This window comes from Gymnoscopelus braueri, assembly GCF_963280865.1.
Source record: "Gymnoscopelus braueri genome assembly, chromosome: 11".
NCBI classification, from domain to species: Eukaryota; Metazoa; Chordata; class Actinopteri; order Myctophiformes; family Myctophidae; genus Gymnoscopelus; species Gymnoscopelus braueri.
Window position 1 is genome coordinate 16,245,358 of NC_137613.1, and position 19,321 is coordinate 16,264,678.

Here is a 19,321-nt window from a genome sequence, read left to right on the forward strand (position 1 = left end):
CCTGGGCAGATATCTCAGTAGAATGTGTAAGGATTCCTAATTGCTTGTTCATTGTTGTTTCATTCTCAAGTCAAGAAGTGATTGATTATTTATTTATTCTTTGCAGAGATTTTTACAGTGACACACCAGGTTACATTTGGCTAGACTCACTGCCAATTTGAACAAAAGACAATGTATTTAGATTGATTGAGACTGTAAATATAATAGCAATGCAGTGCAATGTGGAAAAAAGGCTGAAAAAAGGCAGAACTGTGTTTTGTTCACAACACAGATGAATGGCTTACATTTGGTGTTATTGTAGCCACTAAGATATATTATTTTATTTATTTATTTTCAAATACATCCCCCTTTGAAAAAGGTTTGGTCACCACTGGTCTAAATGCAGTGGTGTAAAGTAACTAAGTACATTTCTCAAGTACTGTACTTAAGTACAATTTTGAGGTATTTTTTGTAGTATTTCCAATTTCTGAGCTGGTGAGCCTGTATGGTCTGCTATTTTCATACATTTTAGTACTTTTACTTTTGGTACTTTAAGTATATTTTGATGCCAATACTTTTGTACTTTTACTCAAGTAACATTTTGAACACAGGCCTTTTAGTTGTAACAGAGTATTTTTTATTGTAGTATTGCTACTTTTACTTTTTACTTAAGTAAAATATCAGAGTATTTCTTCCACCACTGTCTAAATGTTTAAATAGGGAAACACTACAATGTTTCTAAATGCCATCTAAAGTTTGGGGGCGTGGCCTGGCAGGTGTCGTATACTGCGGAAGCGGAAGTCATCGTCGCTTCATCCTCCTCGACGGTTCCTGAAGGCAGCGTCAAGGGGTTAGTGCTGTTATTTTTGCTTTAAAATTACATTTATTTGCATGAATCCGCGGCCGTGTTTTGCACGTAACGTTGAAGCAAAGCCCGCATGGTTCCCCCCTTAAATGAATGCATCCATTTACGTAGTTGTTAAAGGTCGCTTTTTGGTGGCAGCTCGGCTTGAAAACAAACACTTACTATACTAGCCGTTATTGGTCGATGATGCTAACCGCTAGCTATCTTCAGTTCGCTGTCCAAGGTGCTGAAAAAGGAGTCGTGACACTAATGATAAACCCCACTGTGTGTGTGTGTAAGATAACGAGGCTTTTGACGGCCAATGTGCAATGCTAAGTTTGTGTCTCAAAAAGGAGGATCATTCATTCTCTGTCGCACCGTAGCTAGCATGTGTGTGACCCTGACTGAATGCTCGCCACTAATAGGTCCAGTGTAAAACCAGGCAGATAGTGGACGAAATAACACTGTAAAATCCTGTGTCTGTGACTGGGTACTAAATGAAACCAAGTAGACCAGCCCGTGTCAAATTTTAAGAGTTACACATGGGTAAGGGTCCATTTGGTTAAATGTATTAACACGGAGTTAGATTAACATTGAGGATTTTACTGTGTAGAAGAACTGTGTAGCTGTCGTTTCTGCAACGTACTGTATGTTTGGACATGCTTGCCTTATCGGATGTTTGGTGTCTTTGTAATCACACAACCTCGTTTTCCGAGCTGCCTCCCTGTTTTTGCCGATTGTTTGTGTCACTCAATAGCAGCCAGTGATGTGCGTCAGATTGGTCCTTGTAGTTGTAGGATCCGGTTTCTGCTGTGCTGGGGGGGGGGGGGGTTTGATGCAGTCAGTCAGGGGGAAGAGAGAACAGAATGAGGGTGTAATAATTCAGCTAGACCGGTGGTTCTCACACCTTTAAATGTCAAGGACCCCCATAATTCTCAGAGTTACAGACCTGTAAGGGTCCATTTAGAAGGTGTGTGTGTGTGTTCATTTTACTTACTTACACATTATTATTATTAGAATGTATTTCATTGCAGTGCTACCTGCAGGACATGTTTAGTCAGAGGGACCTGATGTCGCCAGTGAAAATCTAGGGGTGGCACTAAAAAGGCTATACAGCATATAGAGGAATTTCAGGGTGTCAAGTTAATATTGGCAAATACACTACTGTGTATATTGTAATGTATGCAGAGGTGACTGACGACAATATTGCAAAGTTGAAAACCCTAGCAACAAGAGTTAAGACATATCAGAATCAGCTTTATTTGTCACAGGTAACCGCACAGGTTTACAGGTGTAAAGAAAATGTGTGAATAATATATTTTTTTGTCCACGCTCCATCATTTTGTAGTATTCCGTGAGAAGAGATCAGGATAGAGGTAAAGTGAGAGCATAAGGGAGGGAGAGAGTTATACATTTGGGTTAGGGTTTTGACCATTAAAAACGGTAGCACCGTAAATATATCGTGTTTGATTCATTGAATCAAGAGAGCTGTACGAAAAGCCCTTCTCTTCTGTCCTCTGTTGGTACTGTCCATTTAGATCCCGGTGGTTTGATCCCCGCGTCCTCCCAACAGACATCATGACGTCCTCCATGCTACGCAGACAGCTGAAGAACCTGGTCCAGAACTACTCTGAGGCCGAGGTCAAGGTAAGGAAAGCCCGACTCACGAGGGCCATTTTATCCATAAAATATCTTAACCCATTAAGACATTAAGACCTGAGGCCGATTCTACAAATGCCTTCTAAATCAGTGGTTCCCACACTTTAAAGATTTGTCAAAAATGTTAAAAAAAAATAGCAGATGTACAAGCTTGCAGTGCGGCACGAAGTGTCGTGCTGTGAGCTTGTACATCTGCTATTTTAGAATAGCCAACGCTAAAATGACACCGATGCTTTCTCGCTTTTAATGGTTTAATGGTGTTTGCCTATAGATAGAAACTGAGAAAACAGCCAACACCCAACACACAATAAATGTCCTTTTTCACAACGGACGTGTTTCAACTGAACAGGTCAACGCTGAGGAAGACCTGTTAGGTTGAAACGCGTCCGTTGCTCTGTCCGTGGAGAGGTAAATAAAACAAAAATAAAATATGAAAAGGACTTTTATTGTGTTTTGGCTGTTTTCTCAGTTTCATGATATTGTTGAGCCGTGCACCTTGAGACTTTTTTGCAATCTCGAGTGTTGCGGGCGTTCTGCTTTGCAGTGCTTTCGCTTGTGCCTATAGATAGCACAGCAATTATGACACTCGCCTGCAGAACTACATGATGGCCGTGTCCACTGTGTTTTAATTGTTTATAATGGGAGCGTCGCGTTTTTGGAACCTCAAGCAGCTTGGCGTGGCGCTGGTCATTTGCCTTCCTCTGCCTGTCGAGCACTCAAATATTTTCAACTCGGGCGCCTGGAATCACTCCAAGGCATCAGGGGCGGCAGTGGCTCAGGGGTAGAGTGGCCGGATGGGAACCGTTCCCAGTTTGATCCCAGGCTCCCTCAGAGTTGGTGTCGAATTGTCCTTGTGAACGACGCTGAATCCCTCATTGCTCCCGATGAGCAGGTTGGTGCCTGCCTTGCATGGTTTCCTCCGCCATTGGTGTATGAATGGGTGAATCTATGTAAAGCAACCCCTCATTGCTCCCGATGAGCAGGTTGGTGCCTGCCTTGCATGGTTTCCTCCGCCATTGGTGTATGAATGGGTGAATCTATGTAAAGCACTTGGGATAAAAGCGCTATATACGTAAATGCACCATTTACCAAGGCGAGTACCCCAGCGTTTTCAGCCGGGGGAAAAAAAAGCCTCAGTGGACACAGTGCCTACATTTCCATAATATTGTTCATTCAAATTAATTTATTGCTGCAGAATATGAAAATGCAGTGTAAAGTTTACAGCTCCAAGGACGTACAGTAGAGGCCTTTACTCAGCTTTGCTGGCTCAGACTTATTCCTGTGTCCATATTTGCCTCTCCTTCACTGTCTCCTGCTCAGCTTACTGCCAGTGAAGAAAATAAAGACAGAGGGCATAAGCTGTGTAGCAACTCGATTTCACCCTTTCAATCTTCCATTAAAACATTTATACCTTGTTATACCTTTCAAGCTGGGAACACCTGTGTCATTTTAGTTGTTGCTATATATCGCTCTTATCTCCATATTCTACGTTTTTGTAAATTAATGCCCTACTTGATTATATTACAGTGTCACACAAAAGTACATTATCAAAATGATCAGATCCACAAGCTCCCGAGAACTGCTACTTTTGCTTTATGTTTTGGACATATGAGGTTAAGTTTTCCAGAAAACGTAGGTAGGATTTAGAACTACAGATTTGTTATTTAGAAATAGGCCTCAGGTCTTAATGGGTTAGTATCTCTACCAGGTCTCAGCAATATTATCTAATGGATATGTCACGCTGTAACGGTTCCCCTTTTTGTTTCAACTGTATTATCACCCTAACTTCCCCATTTTTGTTATTAGTCCAGGTTGCTTTTAGGTTACACTTGCTAATCCATTTCACTCGACTGTTTCTGTTTTTTTCTTTCAGGTGAGGGAGGCCACGTCCAATGACCCCTGGGGTCCGTCCAGCTCTCAGATGGCCGACATCTCAGACCTGACCTACAACGTGGTGGCCTGTAACGAGATCATGACCATGCTCTGGAAGCGTCTGAAAGACGACAAGAACTGGAGACACATCCACAAGGTCAGTGGCGCGCACACACACACGCACACTCACGTTTTCGGTGTAGAATGGGTTCCCACAGATGTAAAAAATAAATGGGCGGTCCATGTCTTATTTTTGAACATTTGGAATAGGGCTTAAGTGGTTAAATAAAGTTCTGTTTATGTATTTTATATTTACTTGTTCAGTGTATAATTAAAGTGTATATATATATAAATATACCTAATATACATACTTTTTGTTCATTATTGTTGGTGTTTTTTGTTTGTTTTTGCCTCAGTCACTGACCCTGCTGGAGTACCTGTTAAAGACGGGTGATGACCGGGTGCTCCTGAAGTTGACGGACAACGTCTACATCGTCAAAGCTCTCACAGAGTTCCGCTATATCGAGAAGGACGGAAAAGATCAGGTGACGATTGCTGACTTCCTGGTGATGCTGTTGCCTAGCAACCACTACTGTTACAGGAGCACACTGCTGATAACCTTATGCAGTCGTCTGACATGTTGGAGTCTCAGGCTTATCTGACATTTTCTCACACGCTGCCACTTGTATTGGTGAAGCGGTACAACTACAAGCGTGACGCAAAGCTCAGCCAATCAGTGAAGCCGATGGGTAGGGTTGTGCCAATCAGGGATAGGGGGGGGGGGGGGCTATATGTGGTTTGCGCCTTAACCACTAAGCCATAGGCGCCCCCGAACATGGTTTTTCGGTTCTCGGAAACCGTTCGCACCCCCTGGGTCATAGGAGACACGCGCCAGACAGTCAAGACAAGATATTGTGAATTAATTTGATATTTTAGGGCTTTTGGAGTGCGATAGGAAGTTGGGGTTGAGGTGACATGCAACACAGATTTCGAGCAGGACTCAAACCCTGGATGTTTTGATTATGTGGTCAGTGCTTTAGCCACTAGGACTTAAATGTTCTGATGTGAGGGGCTATAATGCAAGCCTGTCTCCTGCAGGCTCTGGTTTATGTAATTGGGGATTTTCATAGTAATGGATTACAGTGCTACATTTGATTCTGATACATCTAATAAACTGATGCATCTTCAATCCACAGGGTGCAAATGTTACAGTGACACATTTGATTCTGATACATCTAATGAACTGCTGCATCTTCAATCCACAGGGTGGAAATGTCAGAGAAAAGGCCAAGGTTGTCCTGGTTCTCATGGAGGACGATGAGAAGCTGAAGCAGGAGAGAGACTTTGCCGTCAAGACCAGAGAGAAGACCTCAAAGAATGCGGCTGGTGAGAAATGAAAGCGTCTAGCCCATTAAGGGCTTGCATCGGGAACGATGCAAGTTTGGATTACATGCCCCACCCAGTTATGCGATACCCGTGTCCCTTTCATGCCCATGTATGGAGATCTGTATCTCACTGTCTCTCTGTGTCCCTTATATGCTCATTCCGTATGGAGATCTGTGTCTCTCTCTGTCCTAGTTCCTTTTATGGCCATACACGGAGATCCCTGATGTCATTTGATATAAAATCAAAAGCAAATTCATATATCGATGAATCGAATAACCACCAGAGTTGTAAAAAATGGCATATAATAACATGCCCATAATAGATAATAATTGATTATTTATCGATTATTGTATTAAATTATTATCAATATAAATCTTTTTGCCAGACCCAGGGGGTCAGGCCTACATGTGGCTTTGTCGGTCCCCTTTTGCTATCGTTGACGAAAACGTTTTCTTACATGTCCCTCTTTTTGATTGGCCAAGCTTAGCGTGACGTAGTTTAGAAACCATTCAGATTTCCGGCCATTCAGATTTCAACCACTAGGGGTCTGGCAGTACCAGGTCCCCTGGTTCCCTTGTTTTAATTAGCCGTTGTACCCCTGTCCCAGTTGCCATTGTTCCGATTGCTAGCCTGGAGACATGTGAAACCCTTTTTTTTAGTGGGGGGGGGGGGGGGCAAGACTGACGTTTTAGTTGATGACGTGAGAGGTTTGTTTAAAAGGGACCGAGGTGAAGAAGGATTTATTATTCTCATCATTATCACATCGTCAGGTTTGTCGTGTAAAACTACTATAGTGGGAGAAGTTATTTTCAGGACTGCAACACAGCTATGGATGTTAACACAACAAATGCCAAGAACAGCATCAGCAGCAGCAGAGCTAGCAAGAAACACTTTGAACTGAAGAAGTGGAGGGCTGTGGCATTGTGGTCCTGGGACATCGTGGTGGACAACTGTGCCATCTGCCGCAATCACATCATGGATCCCTGTATAGAGTGCCAGGCCATGCAAGGCACTGGTAGTCACCCGACTGAGGAGTGCAAAGTTGCCTGGGGCGTCTGCAATCACGCTTTCCACTTCCACTGCATCTCTCGCTGGTTGAAGACCAGACACGTGTGCCCTCTAGACAACAGGGAATGGGAGTTTCTGAAGTTAGGAAACTAACACCGTCTTGACCTCAGTGTCTCAACCGCCTATTCCTTGACTGTTATTTCAGCCCTCACATTTGCAGACGCTTGTTTTAGATTACTAGCTTGGAAACACTTTGTTTAATTTTAAGTTTGCAGTCTTTTTTTGCTTGTACATTTTATTGGTCTTAAATTTTTTTGTCACATAATTCTTGTACAGTCAGATATTCCAGAAACAAGATACGTTTTTAATCTTGTCGTAGCCTCTGAACAAAGCTAATAAGGTCATCTAAGACAGTTTTGGCGCTGCGGACCGGTAAATTAATATGTATTTGGCCACGGACCCCCATCTGAAAATATTTTGTGCCAGGGACCCCAGAAGAGAAGATTTGGGCTTAAAACTTCTAAATTATTCAACATTTTACAAACGTCTTCGATATTTTTCAAATATTTTCAAAAATAGCAGATGTACAAGCTCGCAGCACGGCACGAAGTAGACGTGCTGTGAGCTTGTAGATCTGCTATTTTTCAATAGCCAACATATAAATGGATAAAGTGGTTAAGATGATTGTAATGCTATGTTACTACTTTTGCTGGGGACCCCCTGGAACCCCCCCAAGGACCCCTGGGGGTCCCCTGACCCCACTTTGAGAACCAATGATCTAAGATCAAAAAACACGACTTTCTGTCAGGAGAGGCTTAATATCTGGACGAAGCTAACAGCCACATCATATTCAACGTTTGGACAGTCGGTCAGTCCAGTGGTTTGAGAGTTTAGCTCCGAACACAGGTAGAAAACATGGCAGAGGATACATTATGTGGATCTCGTGATAGAAATGGCGTGGCCCCAGTGTGGAGGATCTGAGACTTGGCTCCAATATGGATCTCGGACAGAATCGGAATCAATTTGATTGTCACATCACAGGTTTACAGGTGTAAAGAAGTGTGTGAAATTAGTTTTTGTGCAAACTCCATCATTATTAGTTTTCAGGAAAGGGTGGGGGTGGGGGGCAGAGAATGGGAGAGCAAGGAGGAAAAAAATATGAACGAAAGGGGTCAAAGGAAAAATGCAAAGATCATTTAGCATCGGCAGGTCCACACAGGGATGTAGACCGCATAAGGCAAAATGTCAAATCTGCATGGTAGATCCACAAAGGGAGGACTTGCATGTAAAGGAGTAGTTCACCCACAAATTACTTATTTTCTGTCAGTTACACACCCCATGAAGCCTTGAATTCATGGAGATTCTTTTGTTTTGGTCGCATTCCCAAGCCAATAATTCGATGACCGGGTGGCTGGTCAGTAGGAGACTCAATTGAGTCTCTGCTGATCATCAAGTTATTGGTTTAGGAATGTGACAAAAACTAAAAAAAACTCCATGAACTCATGGGGTGTGCAATTGATAAAAAATTAGACATTTTTGGGTGAACTACTCCTTTAATGTGACCAGCCTGAGGCTGTGACATCAGTCCTCTATGACGTCAGTTGTCTGAATGTATCTATGACGTATGACTACAGATTTTGGCAAGGTTGAACGCGATCGCAATCGCATCCCTTTATATGTATAAAACAGGAAATAAATGGCCTACTGGCATTGTGCGTACGAAGTTTGGTGCAGAGATTAGTATTAAATATATATTTATTTATTTTAAAGTCTGAATTATGTCTAATTGCTATAGTCAAACTGATTGACATAAGTGTTGTTTTAATTCTTGTAATTCTTATCGCTTGGCATCAGTTCTCAGCATTATCCAGCCATGATCTCTTGGTGAATCTCTATTGCAATCACTCCCTTGAAACTATAAGCCCGTCTTATACCGTTTAAGACCCCCTCAACACGACTAAGAGAGTAGCATATATAATGGTATAATACAATTAATTTGTTTTTAGATCAAAATGGTTTGATAAACTAAGTATTTGACAAGACGAGACAAGTCTGTCTTTTGGAGTTTTTAAGGGCACAAAGGCCAAATGCCAGGGCAGTAAGACCATCGGATAAATCCACACAAATAATTAATTGAACTTAAGGGTTAAGGATGATATTTTTAATGCATAGTCTGAAATAAAAAATTAAAAGAGCATTTTATTTCACAAAAGAGTTGTGCTGCAGCCATGGCATTCGTGGCGTCCATGAAATTCCTGCCCCAGCCACAATACACAGAAACTTAAAACAATGTCACAAACTCGAGTGAAAAATATTTGTAGAACATTCAATAAAAGATAGGAAGGGGGGGGGGTTGTAGTGACGGTGATAGTGGATTCTTGCTGCTCACTGTGCTTTACCATTGCAGTGCTGCCTCATGAAGGTTTACAATCCCACCGTTTCTATTAAACCCCTAGGGGGTCTTGCCATTTCATTTCCTCTAACATTATTTGGCAGATTGTTATCCATTATATCTATTTGAATGCTTACAGGGAATGAATAAGTTGAGAGAGTGACAGAGGCTTGATGCAAAACTTACGCTTATAGATATCTACGTTAAAATATAATATTTATGCTCAGTAAATGTGTTGAATTCAGTCCCAATAGTTGTCTGAGTGAACTGCTATTTATAAGCCTACCAAAAATACCTGTACCAGTGTGTCCTCCTCCTTGTTGGTACTTTCGTCTGTGACACATTTAAAATCACACTGTCCTCTCTCTCCCCATCGTCCTCTTTTCTTTGAATCAGCTTCATCCACCGACCCCCACGTAGACCCCAACTACAAGCCTGTCTACACCCCTGGGGCCAGTGGTCTCCCCTCGCTGGACAACATCCCCTCAGTGGCTGAAATAACGGCTTCCTTTGAGGCTCGCAAACAAGAGCGTGTCAGAGTGGAGCATGAGAAGAAAGAGACAGTGAGAAGGGTGAGCAGACTGAGCACTATTGAAATACCTTTTTAATTGTTTTATAAGAGTGTTGTTAACCCATTAACACCTGAGGCAGATTCCACAAATGCCTTCTAAATCGGTAGTTCTCAAACTGTTTAGTGCCAAGGACCCCCAAATTGATATGTATTTGGCCACGGACCCCCATCTGTAAAAATTTTTTGCCAGGGACCCCCAGAAGAGAAGATTTGTGTTAAAAAATGCAATCTTTTCAAACTTTCAAGATCTTTCAAAAATGTTCAAAAATAGCAGATGTACAAGCTTGTAGCGCGCCACGAATTAGTTGAATAATCAACTAAATTAGAATTCAGGAACATGTTTTATGAATTTAAAGGCCTCAATATATTTTCACTCCTCGTCTCTGTAGGGCAAGCTGAGTGAGGACGAGCTGAAGTGGGAGGATGCTGGGAAAGACGATGGGCCCAAACCAGCAGCCTGGGCAGGATCGTCAAAAGAAGAGGAAGAGGCCGAAGAACAGGAGGCCAGCGACGCCTGGGGGGCGCCAGCCAAACCCACAGCCGCAGCCAAAGTCAGCGGCGATCCCTGGGGCGCCGCGGCCAAAGCGGAGGAAGATCCTTTTACAGCGGCGAAAGACGAAGACCCGTTCCCGGCGTCGAAAAATGGAGAAGATCCCTTCGCTGCGCCAAGGGATGAACCTGATCCATTTAGTGCGCCAAAGGACGGAGGTGACCCGTTCGCACGGAAAAATGACTCGGATCCTTTCGGCGCACCTAAGGCCGACCGGTTCGATGCATCCACAGACGGTGCTGACCCGTTTGCTGCACCAGACAAGGGGGATCCGTTTGCTGCCTCAAAAGACAAAGATGACCCCTTCAATGCACCAAAAGTTGACCCGTTTAATACGCCAAAGGATGATCCATTCAATACACCTAAAGATGATCCATTTAGCACCCCTAAAGATGATCCATTTAACACACCTAAAGATGATCCATTCAATACACCTAAAAATGATCCATTCAACACACCTAAAAATGATCCATTCAACACACCTAAAAATGATCCATTTAACACGGCTAAAAACGATCCATTCAGTACTCCAAAGAACGACCCATTCAATGCAACAAAAGATGACCCGTTCACCGCGCCAGCAGACAATGCTGATATTTTTACTGCACCCGCATCAACACCACCCAAAGAAGATCCATTCGCTGCACCTACGACACCACCATTCACTGCACCTACTACACCGCCTAAAGAAGACCCATTCACTGCACCTACTACACCGCCTAAAGAAGACCCATTCGCTGCACCTACTACAACGCCACCTAAAGAAGATCCATTTGCAACACCCACAACGCCACCTAAAGGAGACCCGTTCATGGCACCCACAACGCCACCTAAAGAAGACCCTTTCTCCTCACCGTCAAACGCCCCTCAAGATGACCCCTTCGGTGCACCGCTGACGACTACACCGCCTAAGGCAGCTCCCTTCGCAGCACCGTCCAGTCCGCCCAAAGACTCTGACCCATTCGGCGCTTCCATGGCCGCCTCTTCGTCAAAAGACAATTTAGGCGCGTGGGGTGACCCGGCCAGCTCGCCTACCGCTAGCGCCGACCCCTGGGGGCCGCCGTCCGGGACGAAAGCACAGGAAGATCCTTGGGGAGTCGGGGCCACAGCCGCCTCCCCTACCAACGCCGGCGGCGACCCGTTTGGGGCCACATCCAAACCAGACGGTGACCCGTGGGGTACAGCAGGTAAGAGTGATGAAGTCATTGATAGCAACAGAGATGTTTGAGGAGAACATAATGAAAGAGTTGGAAGAAAATAATATAGTTTGGCTACAGAAATAACCAGCTTTCCCTGCAGTTTACTGCAAGGTATTTCATCGTCTTTTTGTGTCATGTGCATGCATCTATCATTATGTTATGTCTCAAGATCAGTGGTAGGCAACAGGCGGCCCGTGGGCCAGAACTGGCCCCGTCAATGATTAATATCTGGCCCGGAAAATTATTTAGTAAATAATGAATATTAGCTAACGATATGGATATGTACAGCAATGGTTTTACATCGATGAAACCGGTTAGGATGAACGCATACTGCAGTTCTCTTTGCATTCTTCTTTGAATGTTCTGTTTTCAATGTCAACGTTACTCTTAAGATATTTGGATGAAAAACTTCTCATGTTAAAAAAGAAATGGAAAACTGTTTCACGTGCCTTAAACGATACATTGTTTCTCTCTGTTCTAAGCAGAGACCTTGAAGTATGAAGCAAGCAGCTCTTGTTTGAACAGGAGCGTGACTGTCTGTATACAGATGTGTTCTAGCCTGCCATCTAATGGCTCAGAAAATAATTGGCCCGAGGCCAAACGTACTTGCCGACCCCTGCTCTAAATATTATTTTCAGTTTTTTTTGTGATAGTAGTTTTATATTGAGAGACTGCTGCTGCAGTAAATAATGACATTAAAAAGAAAATTCACCTTGTGAGTGCGGATTGTTTCTATATCTGTTCACATCTGTCCTTCTCTGAAACTATTGACAGTGGAGCACGCTCAGCTCGGGACTTCTGTCTAACCCTAGTATTTGTGTACCTTCTTTGAGCCAGAGCACGTTAACACTTACATCTCATGTGCTTTAGCTCCCACGGCAGCCAACAGCGACGATGCATGGGGTTCTCCTGCCCCGCCTACTGGCGCCGCCGCCGATGACCCCTTTGGAGACGGGGCCTCTAAAACCACTAGCGGTGACCTCTGGGGCACGCCAAGCGACGCACCGAGCAACGGCACAGGTGAGTCTCCTCTGCATAATGCTGTCTGGGCATTTCAGTCTGTTCATCTATCCATCCACCCACCCTTCCATTCATCTTCCCATCTTATGCTCTACTGATCTGCTGTACTCTGCTTTAAATCAGTTATATTTATTCACTTGTTTTGGATGTTTCTGTGTAATTCATACGCACTTGCAAAACCACCCATTAATCCAATAATCTAGAGGCAATAACAATAGAGTTACTGATTGTAACTTTTACGGTCCTTACACATCGGGAGCGTTATTATTTTTGTCCGATTAATTAACATTCAAGCTGCTGTTTGTTACCAATGTACATTTTGGTTGCTGTTGAGGCGTTACCAGATGAATAGTTTGACACATTTTCGGATCCTGGTGTGTAAGGATCTTTATTCTAACTGAGTACATGTTGCATGCTGCTTGTGATTAATAAATTGCAGGCACATTTCTTTGTAAAGCCAGTTGGCTGGACACTAGGGTGAATGTTGCGTGCACATGCAAGTTTTCAGGTGCACTCTTGTGTGTGTGTGTGTGTGTGTGTGAGAGAGAGGGCACGCTTCTGCTACAGCTTACCACCACCTCACATGTCACCTCTCCCATCCACCACCTTGGTTTCACTCCCATCTTCCATCCATCAATCGCCTCTCGCTTAACGACTTTAATCAATTAACTCTTGTCTTCCGCTCTGCTCTCTTCTCTTTACCCCCCCCCTGACCCTGTGTGTCCCCCCTGAAACCTGCCCACCGTCCCACCGTCACCTGCAACCGCTAGAAAACACCTTTTAGAGCAGAGAGTTGGACCTTTATGTCATTGCAGATAATAAGCAAGCAGCACAGGAGGGGGAGTTGGCCCGAAAGACGGCGGCGTTCCTGGGCTCGGCCGGAGCGTCACTCGTCAACTTGGACTCTCTCCTCTCCTTTGACCCTCAGCCCAAACAACCCCCCCTCACCAGCACACTCACCCTCCCACAGACACCAAGCCCCGGTAAGGAGAGGTAGAGCGTGAGGATAACGCTACTGTAAACCCCGTATCTTCACACCGAGCAGGCCCAGGGGACGAGCATTTGAGCGCCATTTGTGTTTTTTGATCATAGTTTTAGTTCGTTGGGACAAATTTAGGTGCACTTTTTTTTTTGCATGTGGTGTGTGACATCGGCCACAACATCCAAGTATAACAGAGGGGGAAAATGTATGTATTTAAACTATAAATCCAAGTATTTTTAGCAGTTTGAGCTGGGCTTTGTTTGAACTGACTCGACAATGGAAGAATCTCTTGGGGAGATCCCTGAAACCCAGGCCATTCTAATGGGTTTAAATGCATAATATTCAACCTAGTCAGCCCTGGTGGGTCTGAATTCCAGAAATAGAAAGAGAGAGGGGGAAGAGAGAGTACAAATATAATATTATATATATATATATTCAGCAAAAGGTTTGTATGACAAGCTAGCAGTGACAAGTGTTTTCGCGTAGCCATGCCTTTCCCTGTGTGTCCCTACTGTAGTGCGTAGCTGTGGTTGTTATATATGTATATGTACAGTAACTGTTAGCTTCAGTGAGCTATTGTAACGGCCCTGTATAGATAGATAAGCTAGTGTACATTTAATGAGCTTCAAGTTGTAACTCTTCTCCTCCCTCTGTCTCTGCTCTGCTCCGCTTCATTTCTCTCTTATCGGAATGCTTTGTACTGTATGCCCCTCCCTCAATCCCCCCTCCTCCCCATCCTCTCCACTTCCGATTCTGTCGCTGTTCCAATTTGTACTTTTTCCCAGGTGTTTTAAAGGGCACAGCTGCGGCTGGTGCTGGTGGCCCCTTCTTGGGTCGAACCATGCCCACTTCAGGGGTGTCCTTTACTGGGGCGCCATCGGCCCTACACTCGAGTCCTTTTGGTTATGTCCCCGCGTCCTCCTCCTCCTCCTTTGGGCTTCCCCCTGCCACTTTGGGGACTTCCCCATTTCAGCTACCTTCCCGTTCCATGGGAACGTCTCCCTCCGGCCACGTTATGCCTACATTGGGACCTCATAGTAGTATGTATCCCCCCTTCTTTGGAGGCGGTATGGTACAGCCCGCTGCCATGGGGGGAATTCCTTCGATGGAAGTAAATTTTGCCCCGTCCAGCTACATGGGGGCTGGAATGGTACAGGCCAACTTCGCGGGGGGAAATCCTCCGATGGCATCCCGGGGGGCTACCCCCTTCATGGGGGCTGGAGTGGTACATCCCGGTGCCACTGGAGGAGTTCCTCGGGCAGGATTCACTGCCGCGGGAGGTTCCATTCCACAGATGGGAGGGGGGATCCCCTTGCAGCCCCAGATGTTCCTGGGCAGTGGATTGGGTGAGACCACGCCCATAAAGGACACCAATCCGTTCCTCCTCTGACAACTTGACGTGTAAATCTCTCCTGTCAATCTAACAAATGAAGTGTTTTTCTTTTTGTTTTTTGTTTTGTTTTTTCCAATTGCACACGAAACAAGCCAGCTCCACTGCTTGCTTCAAATTATATCAAGACCCGTCCACCCGTTAATGCATATGGTTAAAATGTATACAGCCAATATAGTAAAGAATTCATCGCAGAAACAAAATGACTTCACTTCCTTCACTTCTGTTGGGAACTAAAAAGCCATTCAACTGAACCTAAATTTAGCTCAGTTTGATTTGGTTCCCCAAGTGAAAGAAAGAAGAAATCGTATTGTCACTGTCCAGAGCCAGACCGTATTAAAGACCATTTTGTATGCTTCGATCAATATTGTACATACACGCGAAAAGGCTGCGGGCGGTTGTTTGCAACTACTGTTGTTTGTACCACTGCACCGGCCTGCAAGGACGCCGTGGACATGACAATAATGGACAGTCGTGGACAAACTTCAACGGCGCATGGCATGTGCAAAGCCTGAATGGCAACACCACTGCGCCATGGGCTTCAGCATATTCATGCTTGTTATAAATGAGGGGCCTTGCTACTATCTGTGATGGCAGTTGGCATGAACAACCGGTTCCCCTTTTCACAAAGCAAAGAAAGCATATTTGTGTTTGGCAGTAACTGCCCTTAATACAAAAGCAATGATCCTCATCGGCAGGCCTTGGGGGACCCAGACTGGACCTAGTTTTCTATTCTAATAGTTGACCACTTAAACCCCATACGTTGTTGATCGGAATCCCTCAGGGCTCTATACTGGTTACTTTTCTGTTTTCGCTAGACAATTAAACATCTTAGCTGAAAATAGCCACCAGACAAGCTCTCGACGTGTCGCAGCGTGACTCGTTGTGAGCTTGCCGATCGGCTATTTTCCGCGGATGCCGGGGTTCACCGTTTCCATATGGGTTTTCCCTGGTTAAACTTAGGCCCTGATTTGTTTTTAGGCGGCTAGAATGAAAACTACTTTGTCTGGTTCTCCAAGGCTACCTGTGAAAACATAATATAAAACACTAAAGTCTTACATTTTGGTCACAGCGTCTATAACTGAGACCGCATGGTCCTATACAGTATACACACAATTATTGTATCTCTCTACAGCGATTCCAGAATTGATCTAGAAACTACATTACAAATAAGTACACAGTTTGCGTGATTGCATTACGTGTGTTTTCGCGGCTGTGTTGTACAGTATGTGCGAGGGTGTGACTGTACGTGCACATGCGTGTATATGTTGTGTTTTGTGTAAATAGTGGGAGTATTATCACAGTTAAACCTTGAGAACTATATATGAGAGTGTTACAATCATGAGTAACTTATTTATTGATCTATTTATTGATTGATTACTTGATTTACTTTATTTATTTATAATTTTTTGTATGGAATATTTGGGCAATATTTGGGGGAAATCAGTTTGAAACCAGAAATCTTCACAGTACATTCCTCGTCGTGGAATTTGTTTGCTTCACAACAGTGGTTCTCAAAGTGGGGTCCGGGGGTCCTTGAGGGGTTTCCAGGGGGTCCCCATCGAAATAAATAGTTTGGAACCAAATGGACGCTTAAAGGTGTGAGAGTGTGTGAGGTTCCATTTGTACACTCTCACAGTTATGCGGTCCTTGAAATTAAAAGGTTTGAGAACCTCTGCATTACACCAGTGGTTCTCAACCTTTTCAGGCCGCGAGTCCCGCGACCCCCCCAAAATAATCATATGTGTGAACTGGGGACCCCCCACCCTGACAAGCATTTGGAATTGTAGTAGTTGAGGCATTACATTTTGTTTGACTCGGTTCCACAGAGGAAAATTGTGAAAATAGCCGATCTACAAGATCACAACGGCTTGCGTTGCGAGCATGTAGATCGGATATTTTCACAAAGTTTGCCTCTTTCCTGCGGGTTCCCGGGCCACAGGTTGAGAACCACTGCTTTACACAATCAATCTGACAGTAGCAAGCGCTTGTCACCATGTGACAGGCCCCTCTCCTTGAGATCTGATTGGACTAGATCCACATGGGGGGCAAAATACCTGTTTCTCCCAATAATGGCATCGTCCATCAACTCGATAACCAATCGTGGCTTTTTATCTTCCTTGTTTGGTTCGTAAGTCTTTTTGTATTCATTCTCCTCCTATTTATTACATCTGTATCCAGTGTCGTTAGAGATGAAGTACTATGACGTACTGTAGCTGTTAGCTGAATGAAAACCGAATTAAAACATATCATTTTCTTCAATGTGCATGCTGTCAGAGATGATAATTGTGTCCGTGTGTGTGTGTGTGTGTGTGTGTGTGTGTGCGCGCACATTATTGTATTACTATACTTATGAGGGCCAAATGTCCCCACAAATAAAGTAGAATTTGAGAAATAGACATTGTGAGGGACATTTTCCAGCGTCCTCACAGGAGGAACGGTTGTTTCATGGTTTAAAAAAGGTTTAGGATTAGGTATTTAGGTTAGACTTCTGCCCGTTTCCTACTTCATTGCACGCCGGTGTTGCACACCAAAAATAGATCTACAAGCTCACAACGCACCGCAGAACAAAGCACTGTGAGCTTGTACATCGGTGATTATATTAAATTTGCCATCCTGAAATGTTGATATCCTCACAACTATAGTAATACAAACGTGTGTGTGTGTGTGTGTGTTGACATAATCTGAACAAGAGACATCAATTGGTTTAATCCAAATACTTTTGACAAGGTAATGCACAATGTACATTTATGACTGTAGTGAAGATAAAACTCATTCCAAAGTTTGGGTTTCTTTTGGCCCCATGTTCTGTGAAACCCTTGGCTTGACCTTTTTTTCCCAGAGAAACCATTTTGGGATAAGGGTCTGCAATCTTATGATTAATCGTATGACCGTGTCACTGATTGTGTGACACCATTTCCACTTGAAATCCTGTTCATAATATTATTGTGTCCGGGTGACACAGTCGTACGACAAAGCACAGGATAAATTAGGGCTTAAGTGGTTAACGTTGTAATTTGAACATCCTGCCGTGCAACAGAAGCAAGGCATTTTCTCTGCTTTTGATTCTCTCCATTATGGTAGCTGCAGTCTTAGTAATCAATGTTTACCCCTCCAAACACAAGGTCACCTCTCCATGCGGTGCATAGTGTTTGAGTTGTCGATGGCTTGTGTTCTTTTGCTCGGTCCGTTCAAAGCAGTTCAGAGAAACGTCTTTAACAAATCATTGTGTTTTCAGCCACTTTGTTATCAAAGTGACCAATTACAGTACAGATGGATGGCTCTTTTTGTTTTGTTCCAATCATAGCTAGTATCACTATAATTTTTATATGAGATTTAAAAAATATATATTTTATTGTGCATTCAAAGTTGAGGCTGTGTTGTCAACGGTGGTGGTACATGTGTGAGAAATAAAATGATTCAATACTGGTGACCGATTTAGATTTCTGTGTTCCCTTTGTCCATTTCCTCAGTCATCAAGCTTTGTGTTCTGCTGTTCAAGTGTCATTTTGAGTATCAGCCGTGGATGTCAGCAGGCTGCAACTATCGATTATGTTCTTCGCGATTATTATCGAACTTTTTAGATTCAACAAATAATTTACAAGCGCAGATTTTTTTGGTATGTTTTATATCAATGAATCAATTAACAACTTACAGATTAATTACTACTTCGCAGCACAATGGTGTCCTCAAAAATATAGAAAATTGCAGATTTACATATCTCAAAACGCATCGTGCTTGTAGATCGGCTATTTTCACTATTAACTTGTTGCACCCCTAATAGAGTAGAACACTTGCAGCAATCTGAAGTATCCAGGACCTGAGAATCGCCTTTGGTAAACTGCAAACTAAAGAAGTAAGACACCTGATACTAGGGGTGCAACAATTCATCTTAACAAATCTTAGAATTTGTTTACATTGATATATTAAAACACTAAACAAAGTATAAAAGAACGTGCTTCTACTGTATGTTAGATTCATTGATAGAAAGTAAAATAAGATATAAAGTAATTGATAGAATACTAAAATCAGTAATTGCAGCTCTATATTCCATAAGTGAATGAATTGCATTCAGTGGGGGTCTCAATTAGACTAGAATGAACACAGCTTGGTCCCCAGGACCCGAGTTGAAAAGGTGTTACTAGGCATGCATTTTAATGTTGCTTTTGGTGGGTTCTTTTATAAAACAAAGCAAAAATTTCTGTTTTCTGGTCGTGTTCCACAGTGCTGCTGTGTTGGGCGCAATATGAGCTTCTTAATCTGTAGTTTAGCATTTAGCACCACAAGAGGACCATGTGCACACAAAGGTACGTTGACCCACCATAAATGCTGTGATCTGTTTTAAAATGACAATTTGCCTTGGAAAAACTTATGAACACAATTATATCCTAAATTGTATTATTAATCAGTTTTTAGACCACTGTTTTGGTCGTTTTTATTTTACTAGGATAGTAGAGAGACAGAATAGG

The 19,321-nt window shown here is 43.4% G+C and overlaps 1 protein-coding gene across 1 annotated transcript; it reads left to right on the forward strand.

The window, feature by feature from the left end:
- Positions 1 to 800: 800 nt before the first annotated feature.
- Positions 801 to 18,276, forward strand: LOC308095354 (uncharacterized protein). Its single transcript, XM_080442399.1, has 10 exons — positions 801 to 829; positions 2,362 to 2,470; positions 4,356 to 4,511; positions 4,771 to 4,899; positions 5,620 to 5,740; positions 9,537 to 9,712; positions 10,101 to 11,448; positions 12,331 to 12,480; positions 13,296 to 13,463; positions 14,248 to 18,276. The coding sequence occupies exons 2-10, from the start codon at positions 2,402 to 2,404 to the stop codon at positions 14,850 to 14,852; spliced, it is 2,922 nt and encodes a 973-aa protein (XP_080298525.1). The 5' UTR covers positions 801 to 829; positions 2,362 to 2,401; the 3' UTR covers positions 14,853 to 18,276.
- Positions 18,277 to 19,321: the final 1,045 nt, after the last annotated feature.

Bases quoted from the DNA above. Each gene is read 5' to 3' on its own strand.
- LOC308095354 (XM_080442399.1), top strand. From the start codon at position 2,402: ATGACGTCCTCCATGCTACGCAGACAGCTGAAGAACCTGGTCCAGAAC. The intron at 4,512-4,770 runs GTCAGTGGCGCG...TTTTTGCCTCAG, and splicing joins ACTGGAGACACATCCACAAG to TCACTGACCCTGCTGGAGTA. The intron at 13,464-14,247 runs GTAAGGAGAGGT...ACTTTTTCCCAG, and splicing joins CCCACAGACACCAAGCCCCG to GTGTTTTAAAGGGCACAGCT.